This window comes from Lepidochelys kempii, chromosome 12, assembly GCF_965140285.1.
Source record: "Lepidochelys kempii isolate rLepKem1 chromosome 12, rLepKem1.hap1, whole genome shotgun sequence".
In the NCBI taxonomy this organism is placed as follows: domain Eukaryota; kingdom Metazoa; phylum Chordata; order Testudines; family Cheloniidae; genus Lepidochelys; species Lepidochelys kempii.
This window is the reverse complement of record NC_136391.1, coordinates 3,498,233-3,525,739: the sequence shown is the minus strand read 5'-3', so window position 1 is coordinate 3,525,739 and position 27,507 is coordinate 3,498,233. Positions and strand designations below refer to the sequence as shown.

The window sequence follows — 27,507 nt, the reverse complement described above, 5'->3', positions numbered from 1 at the left end:
CAAAGCCTCAGGCGGACCCTGTCACCAATACCAGTGCTGAAAATATCCCTTGGACTAGCTCTGCATTTAGTTCAATAGGAAAATTCTATCTATAGTTGTTCTAAAATGCTGCGTATCAGGATAGCTTCCTGCCACAAAATTCAGGGCCCCTGATCCCAACCTGTATCACCATGTGATAATTCCAAGACTCCTTCCCAGAACAGTCCCAGGACATAGGTAGCAATAGAGAGCTGGTTGAACAGATAAGTGGCCAGTCCTTTGCTTTTCCTTGTGTTCCAGGATGCAAGGTTTCCTGGGCGTGGTGATGCACCAACCCCCAGCTTCCTCCACAATAGGGTTGCCAACTTTCTAATTGCACAAAACCGAACACCCCAGCCCTGCCCTTTCCCTGAGGCCCTGCACCCTTCCCCACCTCTTCTCCGAGCCCTCCCCACCACTACATTCCCCCTCCCTTGGTGGCTCACTCTCATAGAATCATAGAATATCAGAGTTGGAAGGGACCTCAGGAGGTCATCTAGTCCAACCCCCTGCTCAAAGCAGGACCAATCCCTTCACCCTCACTCACTTTCACTGGGCTGGGGGAGGGGGTTGGGGTGTGGGAAGGAGTAAGGGCTCTAACTGGGGGTGCAGCTCTGGGGTAGGGTTGGGGATGAGGGATTTGGGGTGCAGGAGGGGGCTCCAGGCTGGGGCCGAGGTATTTGGAGTGTGGGAGGGGGCTGCGGGTTGAGGCAGGGGGGTGGGGTGTAGAAGGGAGTATGGGCTCTGGTCTGGGGGTGTGGGTTCTGGGGTGGGGCTGGGGATGAGGAGTTTGGAGGACAGGAGGGAGCTCCAAGCTGGGGGGGGGGGCTGAGGGATTTGGAGTGTGGAAGGGGGCTGTGGGTTGAGGCAGGGGGCTGGGTGTGGGAGGGGATATGGACTCTGGGGTGGGGCCGGGGATGAGGGGTTTGGGGTGCAGGAGGGGGATCCATGTCAGGGGGGACTCAGGGCTGGGGCAGGGGGTTGGGATGCAGGCTTACCTTGGGCAGTTCATGGTTAGCGACGCAGTGGGGGTGCTAAGGCAGATTCCCTGCCTGTCCTGGCAGTGCGCTGCACCCTGGAAGCAGCCAGCAGGTCCGGCTCCTAGGCAGGGGGGCCAGGAGGCTCTGCGCACTGCTCTCGCCCACAGGCACCACCCCCCTAGTTCCCATTGGCCGCAGTTCCTGGCCGATGGGAATGCGGAGCTGGTGCTCAGGGTGGGGGCAGCATGTGGAGCCCCATAGCCCCCTCACCTAGAAGCCGGACCTACTTGCCACTTCCGGGGTGCAGCGCGGTGCCAGGACAGGCAGGGACTAGCCTGCCTTAGCCCTGCAGCTCTGCCAACAAGACTTTTACAGGCCCAGTCAGTGGGGCTGACCGGAGCCACCAGGGTCCCTTTTCGACTAGGTGTTCCCATCGAAAACCAGACACCTGGCAACCCTACTCCACAAACACCCCTTTCTCCATTCTGGGTGCTCCACTGAACCTGCAGCTGGCACGGGAGAGAATTCGGACCAGGTGGAGTATAGAAGATGCATGCTCAACCTTTGGCCTTGTAGACAGATGAGGTGAATGAAATGGCTTCACCGGGGCTGCTGATTGGCTTGAACTAGCCCTGCACCCAAATCTGTTTAACTCCTGATATTTGGGTTCCATACAGTTGGCTGATCTCAGTGTGTGCTCAGGGAGCTCAAGACTGCAGTTCAATATCCCAAATAGCATGTGTTTTGGCCTGAATTAAGTTGGCAGCTGGGCAGCAGTTCAGAGCACTTGATGAGAGGTCTGTAGGGCAGGTTGCCTGTACCTGGTAAGGTATGGGTTAGGGTTCTCATCTTTGGGAGACCCAAGTTGATCTTTGAAGATGGGGGAACAGGCGCGTGTGCAGGGGGAGCAAGCAGGGGCACTGGCCCCCCAATAATCCTCAGGGGCACAGAACTTCTCTGGCTCCAGGGCCACAGAGGCAGGGAAGATTGAGTTCCTGCCAGGACCAGGAGAGGGGCAGGGTGGAGGGAGGGAAGATCATGTTTGGGCCGGGGCCAGGTCGGGGGATAGCAAGCTTCTGTGCCCCTCCAAAGGGGTCAAATTTAAATTCCTGTGAATGCCCCTGTGGGAGAATCACAGCAAACAGGGGAGTGTTGTACTGTAGGGATGTGCTAGGAGTCTGATGGCATAGCCGCTTGCCATGTACCTAGGGCCATCCCACTGGGCTCACCACTAGTAGGAAGCAAACAATCCAGAATGGAATCTTGAACTGGAAGTTATCAGAAAATCAAATACAAAATCCTGGTTGGGTAAGGCTACAGGGAAACCTTGCCTTTCCTAGAGGGGGCCTGCTGGGGATGGAGGAACATAAAGGGGTACAGAAGAAATCAGGGAGGGAGATACAAACAGATTATCTCATTAGATTTTCCTTTGGAACACTGAGTTTGCACAGAAGTCATATACTATGTAATTAAACACAGAGAACAGTGGAAAACTAGTTATGCCCTTTAAGGCATGGCTGACCTAATTATATTGATCTTTATTTGCTCAGAAGTCTTTAAAAACTTGGCTCCAGTCTAAGGCACTTCTCTGATCATCATTGGGCTAAAGTGTAGCTTTTTGACACTTATTTCCATCCAAGTATGAAAAGCTACAGACAAGATCCCCAAATCACCTAGTCTTTTCAGTGCAATTCCCAAATTCACCTCTGAAACTGTTAAGTGCAACCATTAGTGTGGACATATGACAACAGCTGTCCCACAGTGAAGAAAGTCCCCCTCCCCCTCTATTTTATCCCAGATGAGATCTTTGTCCCATGCTCACCTATGCAGGACTTTCCCCTCATGCTGGCCCCATGATCTCAGGATGTTTTTGCTGGCCATATGTCCTTGCCATTTTTCTTTGTCTCCTGCTGCACTGTTGTTCTGTGCTAGCAACTCTCACTGCTACTAGAATGAAATTCCATGCAAACACAGGGAGCAAGCCTACAAGCAGCTGAAGACTAGTTACTCTCCCAGCATACTTCTCATACACACTTACACTTTTCTGCCATGACCTCATATCTGCAAAGGGAAGTGAAATCTCGGGTGCTGAGTATGCGTGCAGGGAGGATATCCCTAACTCCAGAGTTCTGAGAGAGAAACCCACACACACTCCACTCCCACCTCTCTTTGGCCTTCTTTTAAAGTTTGTGATATGATTGAGGACCTAGATATCATACAAAATACCCACAAAGGACCAGGAAAGGCTGTCTGGCTGTTCTGTCAGGGAAAGTGTGAGGGAACCCCAGATGGAGCCCACAGAGACAAAACCCACACAACTCCCAGATATCCTTCTATGGCCACCAGCCAGCCTTTGCTCCCCTCCCCTCCCATCAACAGAGGGGTGCACGTGGCCCTAAGCTATTTGATATGTGCAAACAAATGCTGTTGGCAAGTGCAAAACCTAGAGCTCCCAAAAGTGCCCAGTTCTGCGGATGCCAAAGAACAGGCTACATCGAGACTTTGAAAAGCCCTTTTGTCCATTTGTTTGCTATGACATTTGAAGAATGAGTCTCTGATGCCCTCAGCAGGGGATGGTAACAGCACAAACATCCCCAGGTCACTGCTGCAGGCTGAACCACGTTTTTTCCCACATGTTAAGTCTGGGCGTTCTACAGCTATACATTCTCACTGACAGGAGAAGAGTGTTCCAAAAAAGTGCCAAGCCCTAAAATTAGCCTTCCTATGGAGTGCGAGCAGTCTGACAGGCAAGAGGGTCCCAGGGAACAAGAATGGCTATGGTTAGGAAAGAGGTTCCTCATTGGTAGAGATGTTTTTTAGACATTGGCTTTGTCATTGCTAACATTTTATGGTAAAAATGTGCAGTAATTTCAATATGGGAAACCATCCAACCATGGCGTTCATTGGGTGATAAACAGAAAGGCTATATGAGAGGTGGGGTTAGGAGGGAAAATGCTGAGAACCACTGCCCTAGAGGCCAATGGAGCATTTCTAGCCTTGGGTGGTTAGAGTGAAATTTAATTTGCCGTAATCCACTCAAGAACAGGAAAGACTGAACATGGGCTTTAGTCAAGATTGAGTGTCATATTGAAAACAATCTATCTTTCAAATTAACCTTAGCTTCTGTTGTTCCTCCTCTTCTTGAGTAACAAAGACCTTCCACTGGAAGCGTGCTATGATGTCACTTCGGTTGTGTATAAGCACCGATCTTTGGTTTGCTAAAGTAACGTATGTCTTCTCAATCATCAAGGAGTTCTTGTCCAGTCTGACATTGACGTCTATGGCCGCTCCATACAAACTTATGTGGATATCCTCACCTAGAACAGAGCAAAGGACAGAAACTCAGTGGTCTTTTCTAAGTGAATTTTTTGCTTAGGGCAATACATCAATATGGAAGGATCTATAATGAAATAAACTGATATATTTAACATATCCTCATGGCAGATATGGCCAAGAGCAATGTGGATTCAGCTCTTACCACTGGATGTACTCATGTTCTCTTTCCAAGGAAGAGTACACAGCGATGGTACACTGGGACTGCAATGAGTGAGACTGCAGTTCTGGAGTTCTATGGAGATGCCCACTCCTCAGGCTGCTAATAGTGTAGGGTGGGATTTTCAAAGGTGTGTTGGTGATTTAGGCACACACGTTCTATTGAAAGTCCATGGGATCTGTGCTCCTAAATCAGTTGGGTGCTTTTGAAAAGTCCCACCTTAGACACCACTTGCTCGGGGCCTTCTGTGTACTTCATGGATCAGAGCTGATCACCGCAATGCCCCCCTTCCTGATCACCTTACACTGACAGGACCTGGGACACACGGTGGTTCAGACTGACAGGTGGAGAGAGAATCCAAAATGAAGTGAGACACAGCAAGCCAGAGCCTCTTTTGGGCTCTCTGTTTGCTGTAGTGTTATGAGAAGGACAATGACAGGTTGACTTGAACACAGTGAACTGAGGCTCTGTGGAGTGTGGCCATGGACAGGGGCTGGCACCCAGCATGCCTACTACAGTCCCGCTCGAGCATTGCTGTTGCCCTGCTATTGTTGCTTACCCCAAGTGTGCAGTTGCATGCTGAATGTGCTCACAGCTATTTTAATAAAACTAGTCAGGAAATTTTTACCTTCAACTAGTTCTAACCTGTTCCTCCCTATCTGCCAAGTGGAGATGGCTGCTGACTGCCCAGAACAATGGATAATGCATGATAATGCCATGTTCTGAGAACCTGCCAGCACTTTTAAAGACACAGCGAGGGCTCCTGCCTATAACACGACTGACACCAGCATTTTGAAAGTTGCCCATCTGACAGTTTCCAGCAAGGCGGCTGCAGGGACATGCATGAAATCAGACTGTGGCTCTGAGGCATTAGCACACACTCCTGTTTGCATACAAGTGATGGGTCCTGTGGGAGGAAGCAACCACCAAGAAAAATACATTTACTTGCCATACAAGCATGTAAGTCCAGGCCCACCTCTACTTTCTACCTAGAAATGACCTTTCTAAATCTCTCTCTGTGCAGAGACAAGGTCCAAAGGCTGGCCTCCAAGCACAGCCTGAGCAGCCAGGCCACATGCTGGAGCATTCCTCTCAATCAGGCCACATAATCCCCACTACCTCCTGGCAGCAGCGTCTACTCCAGCTGGAAAGCAGAAGTGGCGTCTGCTGCTCCTCGTGACCCAGAACACAGTAGATGGGAGGGCGGCCAGTGAATGGTCCTGCCCACAAATGCTTGCTGGATAACAGCACACAGAGAACACTGACCATACTGCACTCCTGGCACAAAGTGAGTGTGCTTGTCCTGCCTGGAGTGCCCCAAACCCTGGCCCAGGCACTGTGCAGCACAATGACACTGGTTCTGGTACAAGGGGGTCCCTCCATGGCCCCAGGGAATGGAGCCACATGAGAGTGTGCCCTGCTTCTAGTCACCCCAGTGTGTGTGTGGAAGGCATGTCTGGTCTCTCTCTGTCTTAAGTTTACCCATCAGAACTGCTCGATGTCTGGAACTCTCAAGTGGCTTTAACATCCACCCCAAACCCTGCGTGCACTTTGAGTCCTAGCAACAAGCAGGCTAAATGTTCTGGCTGCTGCTGATTTTTCCAGGGCATGGACCATTAGTCAAACCAGATAAAGACTTACATGCATTGCAAACCTCTCCTGAAATGTGGATTAAATGTAGGAGAAGTCTTGATTTCACAGGACAGGTCAAATAGTGCTCAGGTGTTGCCTAGGCCTTGGTGAGTGGGTAATTGCCTCTCCATGTTCATGCAAACTTTATCTTCTCTGCTGACGATGCTCACAAGGCTTTAGTGCCAACTGCAATGGTGCTTTTGTGATACAGACATCTGAGTCTAACTGCTGGAGAGAGGATGATTCTCCACTGAGGATCTGGCTTGCATAACAGACAATCTATCGCAGAAAACGAGTGGATTGCTATTGAGAAGAGTCTAAGTGGCTGACATTTTTTAAAGTGAGCATGCCCAATTAGCACCAGGTCCCTGATGTATGCTCACAAGTTGGGGGATGGAGCACACCAAGGTACAGACGACATGTGCACCAGGCTTTGTGTACAGGACCTGGACACATGTCAAAAGCTTTCATGGGGGACCAGATACTCTGCTGGTATAAATCATCAGTGTCGCTCCACAGAAGTCAACAGACCCACGTCCAATTACACTAGCTGAGGCTCTGTGCCACGATTTTGTGCCTTCTCTTTTCAAAGTGTTGGCCTGGGTAAAATGTGTTAGGGATTCCACTGAAAGCTCTGGGGCTTTTGCTGCAAGAAGAGGAGATGCATTTGAAAGCATATTCAATATATAGATCCACGAATAGCTTAATATGCAATAGAGAGCCCAGATCCCAGTGAGTCAGCAGTATGCTGTGGATTTCACTGCGAGGCAGATGAATTGACACCAGGCATGGAGCTGTCAGGGTTAGCTGAGGGCAGTTGCAGGCTTCATGTCTTCAGCAGCAAATTAGATGTGACATTTCATTTAGGACTCTTTGTATCTTAATATATAAGAAAAATAAATCTCTTGACTGTAACAGTGGTTGAGAATTTCAGTTGACAGGGTAGATTTCTGCAGTTTAGTAGCTTGGGATGTTTTGTAGCCATCAAACCACATGCTTACTGAAACTGGACATGTCAGCCCTATTCTTTTTTACAGAATACATCCTTATTACGGGGACTGTCAATCATCTTACCCTTAGATACTGTTAAATAAATTATTTACATAGCGGCAGGACAAATAAAAGACAATCTCACTCTACAGCCAGTTAGGAAACCCTAAACTGGAAATGTAAATCAAAAGGGACTTTTAATACATTAGCAAAGCACAGTAACTGGAGCGTGGGGCTTTCGAAAGGTATTTTGACACAGCAGGCACCAAGGTATGTTTGGAGTTTGCATTTATCTGCAAGCCTATGGACACATAGAATTTAGCATATCATGGTACCTTTTTTCCTTCTCAAATAAGAGATTGAGCCAGCTAATTATCTTTCCTATGCCATAGGAAACAACTGAATGTGTAAAATAAACAAGGTGATACAGAATTCCAGAGAACTCTAGTAATACAGGAAATGCCATCCCGAACTACTAGATGTAAGAATTTTCAGAACATCTCTCTTCATACTGATCTTACAACAGAGTCAAAGCACCTTGTTTATCTGAATGCCTATTTCGATGAATGGGTGAGAAAACTATTCGACAAACTTCCAAAATTAACTTGGGATTTTTATTAAATCTGCAGCCAATATTTCATCATCAACTACTCCAGATGTTAAGGGAGGATAAACAGAGTGATTAGACAGACATATTGAATAATATGCTGCATGTTTTTCTCATCTTCATTGATATGTATTGCTCCTTTATTCCTTACCACCTTTGTTTTGCTGGGATTTGTAATGAGAATCTCTTAAGAAGCTAACATGAGCAGATGTCTAAAGTTTTGAATGCCTAGGAAATATGGAAATTCAGATTTAACTCTTTTTGTCCCGGCTTTCAAAGGTTCAATCGGGCTTTGCTATCACCTCTTTAAGCAATAAATGCAGTTGAAGATTTACAGGTATGAGAAAGTCCTCATAATTCATTACTGGAAATGCAAGTAAAAATTATAGCCTGTCACTCAGATGGGCATTAATATGGCTCCATATCTGTCTTGTTTGGTACTTATATGGCCACAGTTACCACAGTATGTTAGCAGAGTATGTGAATCTGATGAGGTTCAACAAGAACAAGTGCAGAGTCCTGCACTTAGGAAGGAAGAATCCCATGCACTGCTACAGGCTGGGGACCAACTGGCTAAGCAGCAGTTTTGCAGAAAAGGACCTGGCAATAACAGTGGATGAGAATGTGGATACGAGTCAGCAGTGTGCCCTCATTGCCGAAAAGGCCAACGGCATATTGGGCTGTAGTAGTAGCAGCATTGCCAGCAGATCGAGGGCCGTGATCGTTCCCCTCTGTTCGGCACTGGTGAGGCTACATATGGAGTATTGCGTCCAGTTTTGGTCCCCCCAATACAGAAAGGATGTGGACAAATTGGAGAGAGTCCAGCGGAGGGCAACGAAAATGATCAGAGGGATGGGGCACATGACTTACGAGGAGAGGCTGAGGGAACTGGGGTTATTTAGTCTGCAGAAGAAAAGAGTGATGGGGGATTTGGGGGATTTGATAGCAGCCTTCAACTACTTGAAGGGAGGTTCCAAAGAGGATAGAACTCGGCTGTTCTCAATGGTGGCAGATGACCGAACAAGGAGCAAGGGTCTCAAGTTGCAGTGGGGGAGGTCTAGGTTGTATATTAGGAAACACTATTTCACTAGGAGGGTGGTGAAGCACTGGAATGGGTTACCTAGGGAGGTGGTGGAATCTCCATCCTTAGAGGTTTTTAAGGCCCAGCTTGACCAAGCCCTGGCTGGGATGATTTAGTTGGTGTTGGTCCTGTCATGAGTAGGGGGTTGGACTAGATGACCTCCTGATGTCTCTTCCAACCCTAATATTCTATGACTCTACCTCACAAGCATTAATGTATTTTTATCCTCTATACTCCCTGTTGTACAGACGGGGAACTAAGGCACAGAGAGTGACTTGCCCATGATTACGCAGGGAGTCTGTGGCAAAATGGAGAAGAGAACCCAGCTCTCCCAAACCTACACCTTATCCACTGGACCATCCCTGGAGTCACCAGCAGGTAATACTCAAGAATGAGGCACTTGGTCCTTCTCACTTCCAGGGAGACTAACTGCATTGCCTCAGCGATCTACTTGATCTTCACTGGGCTGAGGAGAGGCCATATGTAAGCTCCCATACTCAAATTTCCTTCATGGTAGTACACCAGTTACAGTTCTTGAAGTGAGAGACTTCTACGTGCAGGTAATTTCAATATTGTTCCCACCAGCCTGTATCCAGGAGCCTCTTCTGGACATTGTTAAATCACTGCTTTATTTATGCTGGCCTTCAGCAATTGTTCATTTATAAAAGTCATCCCTTAATAATTGCCACTGATGAAATCTACAGTTTTAAAGAATTGTTTTTCAGACTGGAACGAAAGCTCAGGACATTCTTCAATTTATTACTTGTATTACAGTAGTATCCAGGCGCTCGCCTTGGACCAGAATCCCTGTGCAGACGCAGAATAAACAAATGGTCCCTGCCTGCAAAAGCTCACAAGCTAAGTAGAAGACAAGAGACACCAGCTGGAGACAGACTGATGTGGGAGTACAAGGAAGCAATGAAACAATACTGGTCAACAGGATAAGCTGTGTTGTCCTCAGGCAGCTCTCTGATCTAAGTGCTATGCTCCAAATGGTTTTTGGGACAGGCAAAGCAGTGCCCCCAATCTCAGCCCTTTCTTTAACTGGGTGGACAAAAGGGGCCCATCAGTTGCTCTGCACCACCCTTGGGGAGCATAGACGAGTTAGATGTCTCCTGCAATCATACATTGTGTCACTGGAATTACTGGGAGTCATGGAACAGGCTTCACTACAAATGGAAGCAAAGTGGAGGAATCTCTCAGAATATATTTGAGGAAGAGCCCAGCGCTATCAGAGAATGAGGAAGCTCTGAAAGACGTGGCTGCAGTATATACAGGATGATGGTGCCTATTTTTAACCATTATTGATGTTGTGATAATGATGAGCTATGGTACCCGCCTGGCTGAAATATAAATTTTGGCAGAAAAAATTAATTAAATGCAATGCCAACACTCAGATTTTAAGTGAACAATGGTCCCACAGCAAACAGAACTCAGCTCTTGCATAGAGAGGCCCAGTTTCACAGCTAACACTCCTCCACTGAAATCAATGGAGATTTGCTTACTGCACCAGGAACACACTTCGCACATAGTTATTGTGCTCTTCGCTATTACACAGAGCTGTGCACATACAGGTGAGTGAGTTACTGTTGCTCTGCAAACCGGGTTGGGCATCTCCAGACCTTAGGGAACGAAAGCCCTAATCCTAGTGTTGCATTAACAGGTTTTTCTTGCTTTCTGAGCTAGAAAGTTGTGCCAACAGATATCTAAAATCAGACTCAAACATAATTCTCCCCCATGTACCCTTACAGTGACAGATAATCTGTCTCAATACACAGGGCCATGGAGAGAGACAGTGGTTCCCAGCCAACTCTGTAACAAGTAGAACAGCCCCATCTAAAACAGCAGAAAAATCACTACTGTAACTAGCTCTAGAAATCAAAAATGTGTGGACAGAAACATTAAAGAAATTAACTAGTGATTCAAAAGAGGTCACTGCTCAGAAATTAGACTGTCCAAGCCCCTGAGACTGGTTCAGGTAACTACTGTAAATCTATCTGATATCAAAAGAATCAAGAATTGCATTAAAATGAACAAACAGGGACTTGTATATCCATCAGCATATATAGATGTGGTCAGCAGAAGCTCACAGTTTGCCTCTGTGAATTTAGTATCACAGTGACATCTATTCTGTATATAGGAAAATGATCCAGTTCCAACAGGTATTCGGGGTGTGAGTGCAAAGTTTTTAATGAACCCACTGTACATTGAAATGAGCCCTAAACAGTAGAAGAGCTTTATCAGCAGTAAACCCCACACATTATAAAGAAAGCTAAAGCACAAGGTCCCGATAACCTCCAGATTTTCACTACTAAATCCCTGCCTGCTATGATTCACCACCATGATCTGTACTGTGGAGACAAGCCATTTTGTTCTTCCCATTCCTTCATGGCACCACTGGCACAGAAGGAAAGGCCAGCCTATTGGTACAGAAATGACGGGCAATGCAACACTCTCACACTCACCGTGTAACCTCAGCTTTCAACAATGGACACTCACATGACTGGAGTACTGTCATGGATGGTTATAAACTGTTCAGGAAGGACAGGCAGGGCAGAAAAGGTGGGGGAGTAGCACTGTAAGAGAGCAGTATGACTGCTCAGAGCTCCGGTACGAAACTGCAGAAAAACCTGAGAGTCTCTGGATTAAGTTTAGAAGTGTGAGTAACAGAAGTGATGTAGTGGTGGGAGTCTGCTATAGACCACCGGACCAGGGGGATGAGGTGGATGAGGCTTTCTTCCAGCAGCTCGCGGAAGCTACTAGATCGCATGCCCTGGTTCTCATGGGTGACTTTAATTTTCCTGATATCTGCTGGGAGAGCAATACAGCGGTGCATAGACAATCCAGGAAGTTTTTGGAAAGCGTAGGGGACAATTTCCTGGTGCAAGTGCTAGAGGAGCCAACTGGGGGGGAGCTTTTCTTGACCTGCTGCTCACAAACCAGGAAGAATTAGTGGGGTAAGCAAAAGTGGATGGGAATCTGGGAGGCAGTGACCATGAGTTGGTTGAGTTCAGGATCCTGACACAGGGAAGAAAGGTAAGCAGCAGGATACGGACCCTGGACTTCAGGAAAGCAGACTTCGACTCCCTCAGGGAACGGATGGGTAGGATCCCCTGGGGGACTAACATGAAGGGGAAAGGAGTCCAGGAGAGCTGGCTGTATTTTAAAGAATCCTTATTGAGGTTACAGGGACAAACCATCCCAATGTGTTGAAAGAATAGTAAATATGGCAGGCAACCAGCTTGGCTTAACGGTGAAATCCTAGCGGATCTTAAGCATAAAAAAGAAGCTTACAAGAAGTGGAAGGTTGGACATATGACCAGGGAGGAGTATAAAAATATTGCTCGGGCATGTAGGAATGAAATTAGGAGGGCCAAATCGCACCTGGAGCTGCAGCTAGCGAGAGATGTTAAGAGTAACAAGAAGGGTTTCTTCAGGTATGTTGGCAACAAGAAGAAAGCCAAGGAAAGTGTGGGCTCCTTAATGAATGAGGGAGGCAACCTAGTGACAGAGGATGTGGAAAAAGCTAATGTACTCAATGCTTTTTTTGCCTCTGTCTTCACGAACAAGGTCAGCTCCCAGACTGCTGCACTGGGCATCACAACATGGGGAATAGATGGCCAGCCCTCTGTGGAGAAAGAGGTGGTTAGGGACTATTTTAGAAAAGTTGGACGTGCACAAGTCCATGGGGCCGGACGAGTTGCATCCGAGAGTGCTAAAGGAACTGGCGGCTGTGATTGCAGAGCCATTGGCCATTATCTTTGAAAACTCGTGGCGAACGGGGGAAGTCCCAGATGACTGGAAAAAGGCTAATGTAGTGCCAATCTTTAAAAAAGGGAAGAAGGAGGATCCTGGGAACTACAGGCCAGTCAGCCTCACCTCAGTCCCTGGAAAAATCATGGAGCAGGTCCTCAAAGAATCAATCCTGAAGCACTTACATGAGAGGAAAGTGATCAGGAACAGTCAGCATGGATTCACCAAGGGAAGGTCATGCCTGACTAATCTAATCGCCTTCTATGATGAGATTACTGGTTCTGTGGATGAAGGGAAAGCAGTGGATGTATTGTATCTTGACTTTAGCAAAGCTTTTGACACTGTCTCCCACAGTATTCTTGTCAGCAAGTTAAAGAAGTATAGGCTGGATGAATGCACTATAAGGTGGGTAGAAAGTTGGCTAGATTGTCGGGCTCAACGGGTAGTGATCAATGGCTCCATGTCTAGTTGGCAGCTGGTGTCAAGTGGAGTGCCCCAGGGGTCGGTCCTGGGGCCGGTTTTGTTCAATATCTTCATAAATGATCTGGAGAATGGTGTGGATTGCACTCTCAGCAAATTTGCGGATGATACTAAACTGGGAGGAGTGGGACCTAGACAAATTGGGCCAAAATAAATCTGATGAGGTTCAATAAGGATACGTGCAGGGTCCTGCCCTTAGGACGGAAGAACCCAATGCACAGCTACAGACTAGGGACCGAATGGCTCGACAGCAGTTCTGCGGAAAAGGACCTAGGGGTGACAATCGACGAGAAGCTGGATATGAGTCGACAGTGTGCCCTTGTTGCCAAGAAGGCCAATGGCATTTTGGGATGTATAAATAGGGGCATAGCGAGCAGATCGAGGGACGTGATCGTCCCCCTCTATTCGACATTGGTGAGGCCTCATCTGGAGTACTGTGTCCAGTTTTGGGCCCCACACCACAAGAAGGATGTGGATAAATTGGAAAGAGTCCAGCGAAGGGCAACAAAAATGATTAGGTTTCTGGAACACATGACTTATGAGGAGAGGCTGAGGGAACTGGGATTGTTTAGTCTGCAGAAAGAGAAGAATAAGGGGGGATTTGATAGCTGCTTTCAACTACCTGAGAGGTGGTTCCAGAGAGGATGGTTCTAGACTATTCTCAGTGGTGGAAGAGGACAGGACAAGGAGTAATGGTCTCAAGTTGCAGTGGGGGAGGTTTAGGTTGGATATTAGGAAAAACTTTTTCACTAGGAGGGTGGTGAAACACTGGAATGCGTTGCCTAGGGAGGTGGTGGAATCTCCTTCCTTAGAAGTTTTTAAGGTCATGCTTGACAAAGCACTGGCTGGGATGATTTAATTGGGGATGGGTCCTGCTTTTGAGCAGGGGGTTGGACTAGATGACCTCCTGAGGTCCCTTCCAACCCTGATATTCTATGACACTGACATTGCTAGACATTGCTTTTTACTTAGTTTTACTTTGTGTAATGACACATCCACTCCCAGTCCTTATTCAAGCCTAAGTTAATTGTAACCAGTTTGCAAATTAATTCCAATTCAGCAGTCGCTGCTTGGAGTTTGTTTCTGAAGTTTTTTTGCTGAAGAATTGCCACTTTTAGGTCTGTAATCGAGTGACCAAAGAGATTGACGTGTTCTCCGACTGATTTTTGAATGTTATAATTCTTGACGTCTGATTTGTGTCCATTTATTCTTTTACGTAGAGACTGTCCAGTTTGGCCAATGTACATGGCAGAGGGGCATTGCTGGCAATGCCACATATATCACATTGGTAGATGTGCATATATCACATATATCAGATGTGGCATATATCACATTGGTAGATGTGCAGGTGAATGAGCCTCTGATAGTGTGGCTGATGTGATTAGGCCCTGTGATGGTGTCCCCTGAATAAATATGTGGACACAGTTGGCAACGGGCTTTGTTGCAAGGATAGATTCCTGGGTTAGTGGTTCTATTGTGTGGTGTGTGGTTGCTGGTGAATATTTGCTTCAGGTTGGGGGGCTGTCTGTAAGCAAGGACTGGCCTGTCTCCCAAGATCTGTGAGAGTGATGGGTCGTTCTTCAGGATAGGTTGTAGATCCTTGATGATGCGTTGGAGAGGTTTTAGTTGGGGGCTGAAGGTGATGGCTAGAGGCATTTTGTTATTTTCTTTGTTGGGCCTGTCCTGTAGTAAGTAACTTCTGGGTACTCTTCTGGCTCTGTCAATCTGTTTCTTCACTTCAGTAGGTGGGTACTGTAGTTGTAAGAACACTTGATAGAGATCTTGTAGGTGTTTGTCTCTGTCTGAGGGGTTGGAGCAAATGCGGTTCTATTGTAGAGCTTGGCTGTAGACAATGGATCGTGTGGTGTGGTCTGGATGAAAACTGGAGGCATGTAGGTAAGCATAGCGGTCAGTAGGTTTCCGGTATAGGGTGGTGTTTATGTGACCATCACTTATTAGCACTGTAGTGTCCAGTGGATCTGTTGTGTGGACAGGGCCAGGCTGAGGTTGATGGTGGGATGGAAATTGTTGAAATCATGGTGGAATTCCTCAAGGGCTTCTTTTCCATCGGTCCAGATGATGAAGATGTCATCAATGTAGCGTAAGTAGAGTAGGGGCATTAGGGGACGAGAGCTGAGGAAAAAAACTTCAAAAACAGACTCCAATGAGAGACTGCTGAATTGGAATTAATTTGCAAACTGGATACAATTAACTTAGGCTTGAATAAAGACTGGGAGTGGATGTGTCATTACACAAAGTAAAACTATTTCCCCCTGCCCCCACTGTTCCTCACACGGTTTCGTCAACTGCTGGAAATGGCCCACCTTGATTATCACTACAAAAGGTTTTTTCCCCCTGGGCTCTTCTGCTGGTAATAGCTCACCTTACCTGATCACTCTCGTTACTGTGTGTATGGTAACACCCATTGTTTCATGTTCTCTGTGTATATAAATCTCCCCACTGTATTTTCCACTGAATGCATCCGATGAAGTGAGCTGTAGCTCACGAAAGCTTATGCTCAAATAAATTTGTTCGTCTCTAAGGTGCCAGAAGTCCTCCTTTTCTTTTTGTGGATACAGACGAACACGGTTGCGACTCTGAAGCTTTATAATGATACCTTACAAGAAACCTTTCACATAAAGCATATTCCAGTTACATTATAGACACACTCATTAGCATATTTCCATAAAATCATATAGAGTGCAACGTCACAGTAACAATAACGTAACAGATGGTAGCCCCTCTCTAAATCACATTAACAACTGGAAGACCCAATGAGAATATAAGTTAGTGAGGAATTAACGAAAAACAATAATACAAGGAAAATGCATCACAATGTACTGAACTGCCATTTAGTCTTTATAGTTTGTATTTCACTAGAAAATGATCTGTTGTGCAGCTTTGTAAGAGAGATGTGCCTGCTTTTGGGTTGCGAGTTATGGGTGTATGACTCAGCGCAGTATAAATTAGCAAGGGTCTGCTGTGTTAGGCTGTGTAATGGGATCTCAGCTGCTCTGTAATACACTTGCAATAAGCAGCTTTTGAGACTGATTAATAGCTGAAATGGAATTGAAGCATTTGATCAATCTCTGCAGTCACCTACTTCTTTGTATGCTACAAAGCAACAGAGATGATCCTTAATTTTTCCCTTGTTCTTTATCTCTCTCTTGTTTTGCTTTAATGAATTTAGTCCCATTGAAAGTTGTCATAGTGATGGGGAGTGAAGTCCTGTATTTATCTACAGAACGTGCAGTGCAGGCTTCCCCCACATCACTCCTAGAATATATTTCAACCCCAGTGAAGAAGGACCACCTCTTAGGGGAGTGAGACACTAGTTCTATCTATCTCTGTGGCCCATCCACTCTTATCTCCTCTGTGCCAGCAAGGGGACTAGCTGTTAGGGATGCTAGAACAATTTTATAATGGGGTGTTGAGAGCCATTGAACCAAACTGGAAACCTTACATATAATGGAAACCATTTCAAGCCAGGGGGTGCAGCAGCACCCCCAGCACCTCTAGTTCCAGCACCCCTTGTTCCAGCACCTATTCCAGCTGTAGTGGGGGATCAGATTAGATGACAGGGATTTCTGTGCATTGAGAATCAGATTGAAAACCTCAGTCTGTGTCATGTAGATCCTGGACCTGATTCTGATCTCATTTATAAATCAGGTGTTACCCCTATTGAAATCAAAGGAGTTCTACCAATGTAGAAATGATGTGTGGTTAGGCCGCATGGCACTTTCACTATTTCTCAATATATTCAGGTAGTTTTATCATTAGCATCTTTGATACATAAGGATACAACTCCCCTACTCTTTCCTCACAACCCAGATCTCCAACTCAGCTCGTTCTAATTTACACCATGAAGGATCTGGTCCTTTGTTTTTTATCCTCTGGCTTCGTTAAGGAAGCAGTGAAAATGGTGCACACATACAAATGAGGCACTTCAGTTGCTTTCCATCTGGAACTTTAATGCCTTTCTTTTAAAGGACAGTGTGATCAAAAGAAGAAAGTATAGGACTGAACAATTCTCAGTCAGGGTACCAGAAAATGCCAAATATTAAATAAAGGCATTAATACCCATAGCGCTAGAAAGGTTAGTCTGTACAAGTCAAAGCTTTTTACCAACCCATACATACTTGGGACAAATAGAACCGTTTCTTAGGTTGCATGGTGTTAACCACATTAATGTAGATCAAGCTTCTCAGGACCAAGAATTAGAACAAGGGGCAGAAGATGACTTCTCCGTCAGACAAAGGTAAATACACCAATGATTCTTTATTGATACTAAGATTTATTAGGTCAGCCAGCACAAATCCTCATTCCTTCTAGAACAAGGATGACCAAAAGGGTATTAATTTGCCTCGTCACACAGATCAAAGTAACTTAGAAACACAGAATCATAGAATATGAAGGGACCTCAGAAGGTCATCTAGTCCAACCCCCTGCTCAAAGCAGGACCTAATAATCCCCAACTAAATCATCCCAGCCAGGGCTTTGTCAAGCCTGACCTTAAAAACCTCGAAGGAAGGAGATTTCACCACCTCTCTAGGTAACCCATTCCAGTGCTTCACCACCCTCCTAGTGAAAAAGATTTTCCTAATATCCAACCTAAACCTCCCCCACTGCAACTTGAGACCAATACTCCTTGTTCTGTCATCTGCTACCACTGAGAACAGTCTAGATCCATCCTCTTTAGAACCCCCTTTCAGGTACTTGAAAGCAGCTATCAAATCACCCCTCATTCTTCTCTTCTGCAGACTAAACAATCCCATTTCCCTCAGCCTCTCCTCATAAGTCATGTGCTCCAGACCCCTAATCATTTTTGTCACCGTCCGCTGGACTCTTTCCAATTTTTCCACATCCTTCTTGTAGTGTGGGGCCCAAAATTGGACCCAGAACTCCAGATGAGGCCTCACCAATGCCAAATAGAGGGAAATGATTACGTCCCATGATCTGCTGGCAATGCCCCTACGTATACAGCCCCAAATGCAGTTAGTCTTCTTGGCAACAAGGGCACACTGTTGACTCGTATCCAGCTTCTCATCCACCATAACCCCTCTATATCCTATCCCTACCCTCCAGCATACCTACCACTCCTCCCAGTTTAGTGTCATCTGCAAACTTGCTGAGGGTGCAATCCACTCCTTCCTCCAGATCATGAATGAAGATATAGAACAAAACCAGCCCCAGGACCAACTCTTGGGACACTCCGCTTAATACCGGCTGCCAACTAGACATCGAGCCGTTGATTACTACCCACTGAGCCTGACGATCTAGCCAGCTTTCTATCCACCTTATAGTCCATTCATCCAACCCATACTTTTCAAGAGATCCATTTCCATTAATCCTCTAGTCACCAACTATTTTGACCTTGACTTCTATTTGGATACAATCGAGCTGGTAAAGTTACATTTGGATGGGTGGGGGCGATAGTGAGTGACAAACAATTATTTCATTATGTATCACAACGGAACCCCCAGCATGGATCAAGACCACATTGTGCTCGACGCAGACAAATATGTACAGGCCGAATCCTTTGACTGTTCATTTCCAGGCACTCAAACGTTTCGAGGTCTGAAAAGGGGCAGTTTGTGTAAAGCCATTTTAATATTATTTTGGGGCATTGGCTGGACTCCACTGAAACAGGCTACCAGCCTTAACTCTTTTTTAACTCCAGGTTTTTGATTGGAAATATATGGAGTACTTACACAGCACAGCACTCACCTGTGTCATAATGAACAATCAGGTCCTTGGAGTGATCACCTATTTCCAGCGGCTGGAACTCTACTGTTAGCTGCATGGTCTCCCCAACACCCAGTGTCCCAATGCACGGCTCTACAGAGAAAGGGCTGCAACACAATGAAAATGACACATCAGGCCTAAACTGGGATACACCCTTTGATGGCTAACAGACATGCAAACTGATTATTAGTTCTTGTTCTCCTTTTTTACACCTGTGTATATTAGGAGGCACTTAAATCAGGGTTTGTAAGATCAGAATCTGGCTCAGTGACCCCAACTTTCTGCAGAGATCTCACACCTCAAATTATTACTGGGATGTAATCAGTCTGTAATCAAATGAAATCCCAGCCCCTTGTAAATTTCCACTTGTATGGGATGATTCTGTGATGGTCTATAGAGTTCTAGAATCAGGCCCACTGAGTCCCATTCTAGCAGCCACTGAAATAAAAATGAGTCAGCAAGTGTACCTCACACACTTCCTGGGTGTGGTGCCCCGTCCCATCTAGGGGCACCAAGACCACTGAGAGAGAGAGGGAGGAGGAGACTGAGTCTGCTCTACAGCCTTAGCTAATAACTCGCTGGCTTTTAGCTCATGCAGTAGACACTCATGCATTTAGCTTCAGAGGTCCCATCCCGTCTGCTGATGACAGGGGTCTGTCGGCGTAACAACTGGGGGCTCATCCAGGATTTCAACTGGGAAGTCTCTGAAGCTTGGGTCATGCTTCCTCAGCTAGGGGAAGTATGTAACCCACACACCTTCTGGGTGTGGTGTTCTGTCCCATGTAGTGGCAATGAGACAAATTAGAGCAATGGTTCTCAAACATTTGTCCTGGTGACCCCTTTTGCATAGCAAGCCTCTGAGTGAGACCCCCCTTATAAATGGACACACTTTTTTATATATTTAACACCATTATAAATGCTGGAGGCAAAGCAGGGTTTGGGGTGGAGGCTGACAGCTTGAGACCCCCCATGAAATAAATTTGCGACCCCCTGAGGGGTCCTGACCCCCAGTTTGAGACCTCCTGAGGGTCCTGACCCCCACTTTGAGAACCCCTGACTTAGAGAGAGAGAGAAAGAGATTGAGTCTGCTCAATAGCCTTAGCTAATAGCCAGTTGGCTTTTAGCTCATGCAGGAGAGGCTCATGCACTAAGCTCCACAGGTCCCAGCTTCGATCCCGTCCACTGACGACCGGGGTCTGTCGGTGTTATACAAACACAACTGCACAACTTTTTTTGAAGAACACAATAATCCTAACAGCAATTAACTCACATCAGAGACTAGACTCTGTTTTAAAATCTGGTTTTTATGCGAGGTTTTTCTAGCTCATCTTTTAGACTAACTATTTTCACAAAATGAAATAATTATTAATTATTTGCTGAGTACTAGCAAGGTACCTTGCATTGCACAAGGCATAAATATCGGAGATAGTCCCTCTCCCAGAAAGTCTACAACCTATAAGGCTGACATAAAGAAGAAAGACTTTAGTAAGGCGTTTGATACGGTGCCACATGTGGAATTATTAGTTAAATTGGAAAAGATGGGGATCAATATGAAAGTTGAAAGGTGGATAAGGAACTGGTTAAAGGGGAGACTACAGCGGGTTATACTGAAAGGTGAACTGTCAGACTGGAGGGAGGTTACCAGTGGAGTTCCTCAGGATCGGTTTTGGGACCAATCTCATTTAATCTTTTTATTACTGACCTCGGCACAAAAAGTGGGAGTGTGCTAATAAAGTTTGCGGATGATACAAAGCTGGGAGGTATTGCCAATTTAGAGAAGGACCGGGATATCATACAGGAGGATCTGGATGACCTTGTAAACTGGAGTAATAGTAATAGGCTGAAATGTAATAGTGAGAAGTGTAAGGTCATGCATTTAGGGATTAACAAAAAGAATTTTTGTTATAAGCTGGGGACGCATCAATTAGAAGTAATGGAGGAGGAGAAGGACCTTGGGGTATTGGTTGACCACAGGATGACTATGAGCCACCAATGAGATATGGCCATGAAAAAAGCTAATGCGGTCTTGGCATGCATCAGGCGAAGTATTTCTAGTAGAGATGAGGTGTTAGTACCATTATACAAGACCTCACCTGGAATACTGTGTGCAGTTCTGGTCTCCCATGTTTAAGAAGGATGAATTCAAACTGAACAGGTACGGAGAAGGGCTACTAGGATGATCCGAGGAATGGAAAACATGTCTTATGAAAGGAGACTCAAAGACCTTGGCTTGTTTAGCCTAACCAAAAGAAGACTGAGGGGAGATATGATTGCTCTCTATAAATATATCAGAGGGATAAATACCGGAGAGGGAGAGGAATTATTTAAACTCAGTACCAATGTGGACACAAGAACAAATGGATATAAACTGGCCAGCAGGAAGTTTAGACTTGAAATTAGATGATGGTTTCTAACCATCAGAGGAGTGAAGTTCTGGAACAGCCTTCCAAGGGAAGCAGAGGGGGCAAAAGACCTATCTGGCTTCAAGATTAAACTTGATAAGTTTATGGAGGAGATGGTATGATGGGATAACATGATTTTGGCAATTAATTGATTTTTGACGATTAGTGGTAGATCTGCCCAATGGCCTGAGATGGGATGTTAGATGGGATGGGATTTGAGTTACTACAGAGAATTCTTTCCTGGGTATCTGGCTGGTAAATCTTGCCTACATGCTCAGGGTTCAGCTGATCACCATATTTGGGGTCGGGAAGGAATTTTCTTCCAGGGCAGATTGGAAGAAGCCCTGAGAGTTTTTTGCCTTCCTCTACAGCATGGGGCATAGTTCACTTGCTGGAGGATTGGAGCAAGTTAAAGAAGTATGGGCTGGATGAATGGACTATAAGGAGGGTAGAAAGTTGTCTAGATTGTCGGGCTCAACGGATAGTGATCAATGGCTCCATGTCTAGCTGGCAGCCAGTATCAAGCGGAGTGCCCCAAGGGTCAGTCCTGGGGCCGGTTTTGTTCAATATCTTCATAAATGATCTGGAGGATGGTGTGGATTGCACACTCTGGAAGTTTGCAGACAATACTAAACTGGGAAGAGAGGTAGATATGCTGGAGGGTAGGGATAGGATACAGACGGACCTAGACAAATTGGAGGATTGGGCCAAAAGAAATCTGATGAGGTTCAACAAGGACAAGTGCAGAGTCCTGCACTTAGGACGGAAGAACCCAATGCACTGCTACAGACTAGGGACCGAATGGCTAGGCAGCAGTTCTGCGGAAAAGGACCTAGGGGTTACAGTGGATGAGAAGCTGGATCTGAGTCAACAGTGTGCCCTTGTTGCCAAGAAGGCCAATGGCATTTTGGGATGTATAAGGAAGGGAATTGCCAGCAGATTGAGGGATGTGATCATTCCCCTCTATTCGACATTGGTGAGGCCTCATCTGGAGTACTGTGTCCAGTTTTGGGCCCCACACTACAAGAAGGATGTGGAGAAATTGGAGAGAGTCCAGCAGAGGGCAACAAAAATGATGAGGGGACTGGAACACATGAGTTATGAGGAGAGGCTGAGGGAACTGGGATAGTTTAGTCTACAGAAGAGAAGAATGAGGGGGGATTTGATAGCTGCTTTCAACTACCTGAAAGGTGGTTCCAAAGAGGATGGATCTAGACTATTCTCAGTGGTAGCGGATGACAGGACAAGGAGTAATGGTCTCAAGTTGCAGTGGGGGAGATTTAGGTTGGATATTAGGAAAAACTTTTTCAGTAGAAGGGTGGTGAAGCACTGGAATGCGTTACCTAGGGAGCTGGTGGAATCTCCTTCCTTAGAAGTTTTTAAGGTCAGGCTTGACAAAGCCCTGGCTGGGATGATTTAATTGGGGATGGGTCCTGCTTTGAGCAGGGGGTTGGACTAGATGACCTGAAGGATAGATGACTAGATGGAAGAAGGATAAAGGAGTTGGAGGCGCAAGTGGTGTTCTCGTCCATCCTCCCCGTGGAAGGAAAAGGCCTAGGTAGGGAGCGTCGAATCGTGGAAGTCAACGAATGGCTACACAGGTGGTGTCGGAGAGAAGGCTTTGGTTTCTTTGACCATGGGATGGTGTTCCATGAAGGAGGAGTGCTGGGCAGAGACGGGCTCCATCTTACGAAGAGAGGGAAGAGCATCTTTGCCAGCAGGCTGGCTAACCTAGTGAGGAGGGCTTTAAACTAGGTTCACCGGGGGAAGAAGACCAAAGCCCTGAGGTAAGTGGGAAAGCGGGATACCGGGAGGAAGCACAGGCAGGAATGTCTGTGAGGGGAGGGCTCCTGCCTCATACTGGGAATGAGGGGCGATCAACAGGTTATCTCAAGTGCTTATATACAAATGCACAAAGCCTTGGAAACAAGCAGGGAGAACTGGAGGTCCTGGTGATGTCAAGGAACTATGACGTGATCGGAATAACAGAGACTTGGTGGGATAACTCACATGACTGGAGTACTGTCATGGATGGTTATAAACTGTTCAGGAAGGACAGGCAGGGCAGAAAAGGTGGGGGAGTAGCACTGTATGTAAGGGAGCAGTATGACTGCTCAGAGCTCCGGTACGAAACTGCAGAAAAACCTGAGTGTCTCTGGATTAGGTTTAGAAGTGTGTGCAACAAGAGTGATGTAGTGGTGGGAGTCTGCTATAGACCAGCGGACCAGGGGGATGAGGTAGATGAGGTTTTCTTCCGGCAGCTCACGGAAGCTACTAGATCGCATGCCCTGATTCTCATGGGTGACTTTAATTTTCCTGATATCTGCTGGGAGAGCAATACAGCGGCGCATAGACAATCCAGGAAGTTTTTGGAAAGCGTAGGGGACAATTTCCTGGCGCAAGTGCTAGAGGAGCCAACTAGGGGGGGAGCTTTTCTTGACCTGCTGCTCACAAACCGGGAAGAATTAGTGGGGGAAGCAAAAGTGGATGGGAATCTGGGAGGCAGTGACCATGAGTTGGTTGAGTTCAGGATCCTGACACAGGGAAGAAAGGTAAGCAGCAGGATACGGACCCTGGACTTCAGGAAAGCAGACTTCGACTCCCACAGGGAACGGATGGCCAGGATCCCCTGGGGGACTAACTTGAAGGGGAAAGGAGTCCAGGAGAGCTGGCTGTATTTCAAGGAATCCCTGTTGAGGTTACAGGGACAAACCATCCCGATGAGTCGAAAGAATAGTAAATATGGCAGGCGACCAGCTTGGCTTAATGGTGAAATCCTAGCAGATCTTAAACATAAAAAAGAAGCTTACAAGAAGTGGAAGGTTGGACATATGACCAGGGAAGAGTATAAAAATATTGCTCGGGCATGTAGGAATGATATCAGGAGGGCCAAATCGCACCTGGAGCTGCAGCTAGCCAGAGATGTCAAGAGTAACAAGAAGGGTTTCTTCAGGTATGTTGGCAACAAGAAGAAAGCCAAGGAATGTGTGGGCCCCTTACTGAATGAGGGAGGCAACCTAGTGACAGAGGATGTGGAAAAAGCTAATGTACTCAATGCTTTTTTTGCCTCTGTTTTCACTAACAAGGTCAGCTCCCAGACTGCTGCGCTGGGCATCACAAAATGGGGAAGAGATGGCCAGCCCTCTGTGGAGATAGAGGTGGTTAGGGACTATTTAGAAAAGCTGGACGTGCACAAGTCCTTGGGGCCGGACGAGTTGCATCCGAGAGTGCTGAAGGAATTGGCGGCTGTGATTGCAGAGCCATTGGCCATTATCTTTGAAAACTCGTGGCGAACCGGGGAAGTCCCAGATGACTGGAAAAAGGCTAATGTAGTGCCAATCTTTAAAAAAGAGAAGAAGGAGGATCCTGGGAACTACAGGCCAGTCAGCCTCACTTCAGTCCCTGGAAAAATCATGGAGCAGGTCCTCAAAGAATCAATCCTGAAGCACTTGCATGAGAGGAAAGTGATCAGGAACAGTCAGCATGGATTCACCAAGGGAAGGTCATGCCTGACTAATCTAATTACTTTTTATGATGAGATTACTGGTTCTGTGGATGAAGGGAAAGCAGTGGATGTATTGTTTCTTGACTTTAGCAAAGCTTTTGACACGGTCTCCCACAGTATTCTTGTCAGCAAGTTAAGGAAGTATGGGCTGGATGAATGCACTACAAGGTGGGTAGAAAGCTGGCTAGATTGTCGGGCTCAACGGGTAGTGATCAATGGCTCCATATCTAGTTGGCAGCCAGTATCAAGTGGAGTACCCCAAGGGTCGGTCCTGGGGCCGGTTTTGTTCAATATCTTCATAAATGATCTGGAGGATGGTGTGGATTGCACTCTCAGCAAATTTGCGGATGATACTAAACTGGGAGGAGTGGTAGATACGCTGGAGGGGAGGGATAGGATACAGAAAGACCTAGACAAATTGGAGGATTGGGCCAAAAGAAATCTGATGAGGTTCAATAAGGATAAGTGCAGGGTCCTGCACTTAGGACGGAAGAACCCAATGCACAGCTACAGACTAGGGAACGAATGGCTAGGCAGCAGTTCTGCGGAAAAGGACCTAGGGGTGACAGTGGACGAGAAGCTGGATATGAGTCAGCAGTGTGCCCTTGTTGCCAAGAAGGCCAATGGCATTTTGGGATGTATAAGTAGGGGCATAGCGAGCAGATCGAGCGACGTGATCGTTCCCCTCTATTCGACATTGGTGAGGCCTCATCTGGAGTACTGTGTCCAGTTTTGGGCCCCACACTTCAAGAAGGATGTGGATAAATTGGAGAGAGTCCAGCGAAGGGCAACAAAAATGATTAGGGGACTGGAACACATGAGTTATGAGGAGAGGCTGAGGGAGCTGGGATTGTTTAGCCTGCAGAAGAGAAGAATGAGGGGGGATTTGATAGCTGCTTTCAACTACCTGAAAGGGGGTTCCAAAGAGGATGGCTCTAGACTGTTCTCAATGGTAGCAGATGACAGAACGAGGAGTAATGGTCTCAAGTTGCAGTGGGGAAGGTTTAGATTGGATATTAGGAAAAACTTTTTCACTAAGAGGGTGGTGAAACACTGGAATGCGTTACCTAGGGAGGTGGTAGAATCTCCTTCCTTAGAGGTTTTTAAGGTCAGGCTTGACAAAGCCCTGGCTGGGATGATTTAACTGGGAATTGGTCCTGCTTTGAGCATGGGGTTGGACTAGATGACCTTCTGGGGTCCCTTCCAACCCTGATATTCTATGATGACCTCCTAAGGTCCCTTCCAACCCTGATATTCTATGATTCTATGATTCTCTGCACCTTGAAGTCTTTAAACCATGGTTTGAGGACTTCAATAGCTCAGACATAGGTGAGAGGTTTATTGCAAGAGTGGGTGGGTGCAGGAGGTCAGACTAGATGATCATAACGGTCCCTTCTGACCTTAATGTCTATGAGTCTATGAGACTGCTAGGAGACCAAAGGAGGGAATGATTAATGGGGTTTTTAATCTATCGTTTTCATTGTTTCAATTTTAAAAATATCCTGATTCTATTTAAGAAGGATCATAACCTATTGGTATTTCAGTTACAGTTAATTCTAAGAAGTAAAGGCGTTGAATCAATGAAGATCAAAACTGTAGCTAGAGTGGTATCTCAGCATGTAAATAAGTCAAACAAGAGAAGAGAATACTTCAATTACAATCTCAGCAATTGAGTTTCTAGGTAACTGAAGTGTCATTAACAGGAGGATTTAATTGTAAGTGAATTTAATGGGAGATTCTCTATTTAAGCACAAGTGATGAAAGTTGTAATTCTGGATGGCAGGAATCAAGAGTGCTTGCTAAGTGAGTCTGTAAAGAACATTGGCTATGCTTACTAGAAGTACTTGGACTGCTTAAGCTCTTTCCAGTGTGTTAGAAGTCATTATAAGAATTTGCTGTGCATTAATATTGACATAAAAACATGGTGATTTGAGACAGAACATAACAAGGGACTCCTGGTTCATCAAAGGGAAGTCTCAACATCTTAATGTCTTGGAATCATTTTCTGGATAAGTCAGGTGAAATGCATTTCTGGGCAAGGACTGCCTGATTTGTGGGGGGAGGGGCTTATAGCATCCTCTGAAAGGACCAAGATCTATTTGTTTTTATTATTTTGCTGGTAGTTAAATTATCATCCTGAAAAGCACAGTCTGGAGTGTCTCACTGTGGTTTTGAAATGTAATTCATATATAAAAACAAGGTGAACAATTGGAGCATGGCACATACGGAGCATTATTGATAGGAACCCATAGACAGCTGATGAAATTGCTGGAGTTTTTGCTCATTAAGGATAAGTAGCTCCAATTAAGGGCCATTAGTCAGTGAGAGCTTTGCCACTGATTTCAATGGGAGAAGCACTGGAGCTTGCAGGTCCGTCTACACTGCAGTTGAGAGTGAGCCTCAAGCTCACCCAGATAGACAGACTCCCACTAGCAGGGCTTGAGCTAGTGCACTTAAAAATAGCAGCATGGACGTTACGGATCAGGTAACAGCTCGCACTCCCAAGACCCCCTGGGCCCGTGCTCAGGACAGCCCAAGTCTGCAAAGGAGCCACAACATTCATATTGCTATGTATAGCGCAGTAACTTAAGTCTCGCTAGCTTAACTCTGGCTACCCGGGCTGGGAGGCTGGTTCTCAGCTGCAGTGCAGATATATCCCGAGAAGTTGAGTGAGGAATCTTGGACTGTTTGCTATTGGGAAAGCAGCACTGGCCATTATGAGCCCCAATGTTCATATACTTGGATTGCCAAATGCAGTAGTTCATCTGCATTCCAATTGCCATGGTTGGATCCCATGAACCCCTATGACTGGTGAAAGCTG

The 27,507-nt window shown here is 46.2% G+C and overlaps 1 protein-coding gene across 1 annotated transcript in view; it reads right to left on the bottom strand.

Annotated features, from left to right (window-relative positions):
• HYDIN (HYDIN axonemal central pair apparatus protein) overlaps nt 1-27,507 on the bottom strand; it is a 427,107-nt gene that overhangs the window by 302,306 nt on the left and 97,294 nt on the right. The window contains exons 7-8 of the mRNA XM_073307159.2: nt 18,762-18,886; nt 4,114-4,315 (exon numbers count right to left, since the gene is read on the bottom strand). Coding sequence (XP_073163260.2) covers nt 4,114-4,315; nt 18,762-18,886 — 327 coding nt within the window. The remainder of the gene's footprint in view (nt 1-4,113; nt 4,316-18,761; nt 18,887-27,507) is intronic.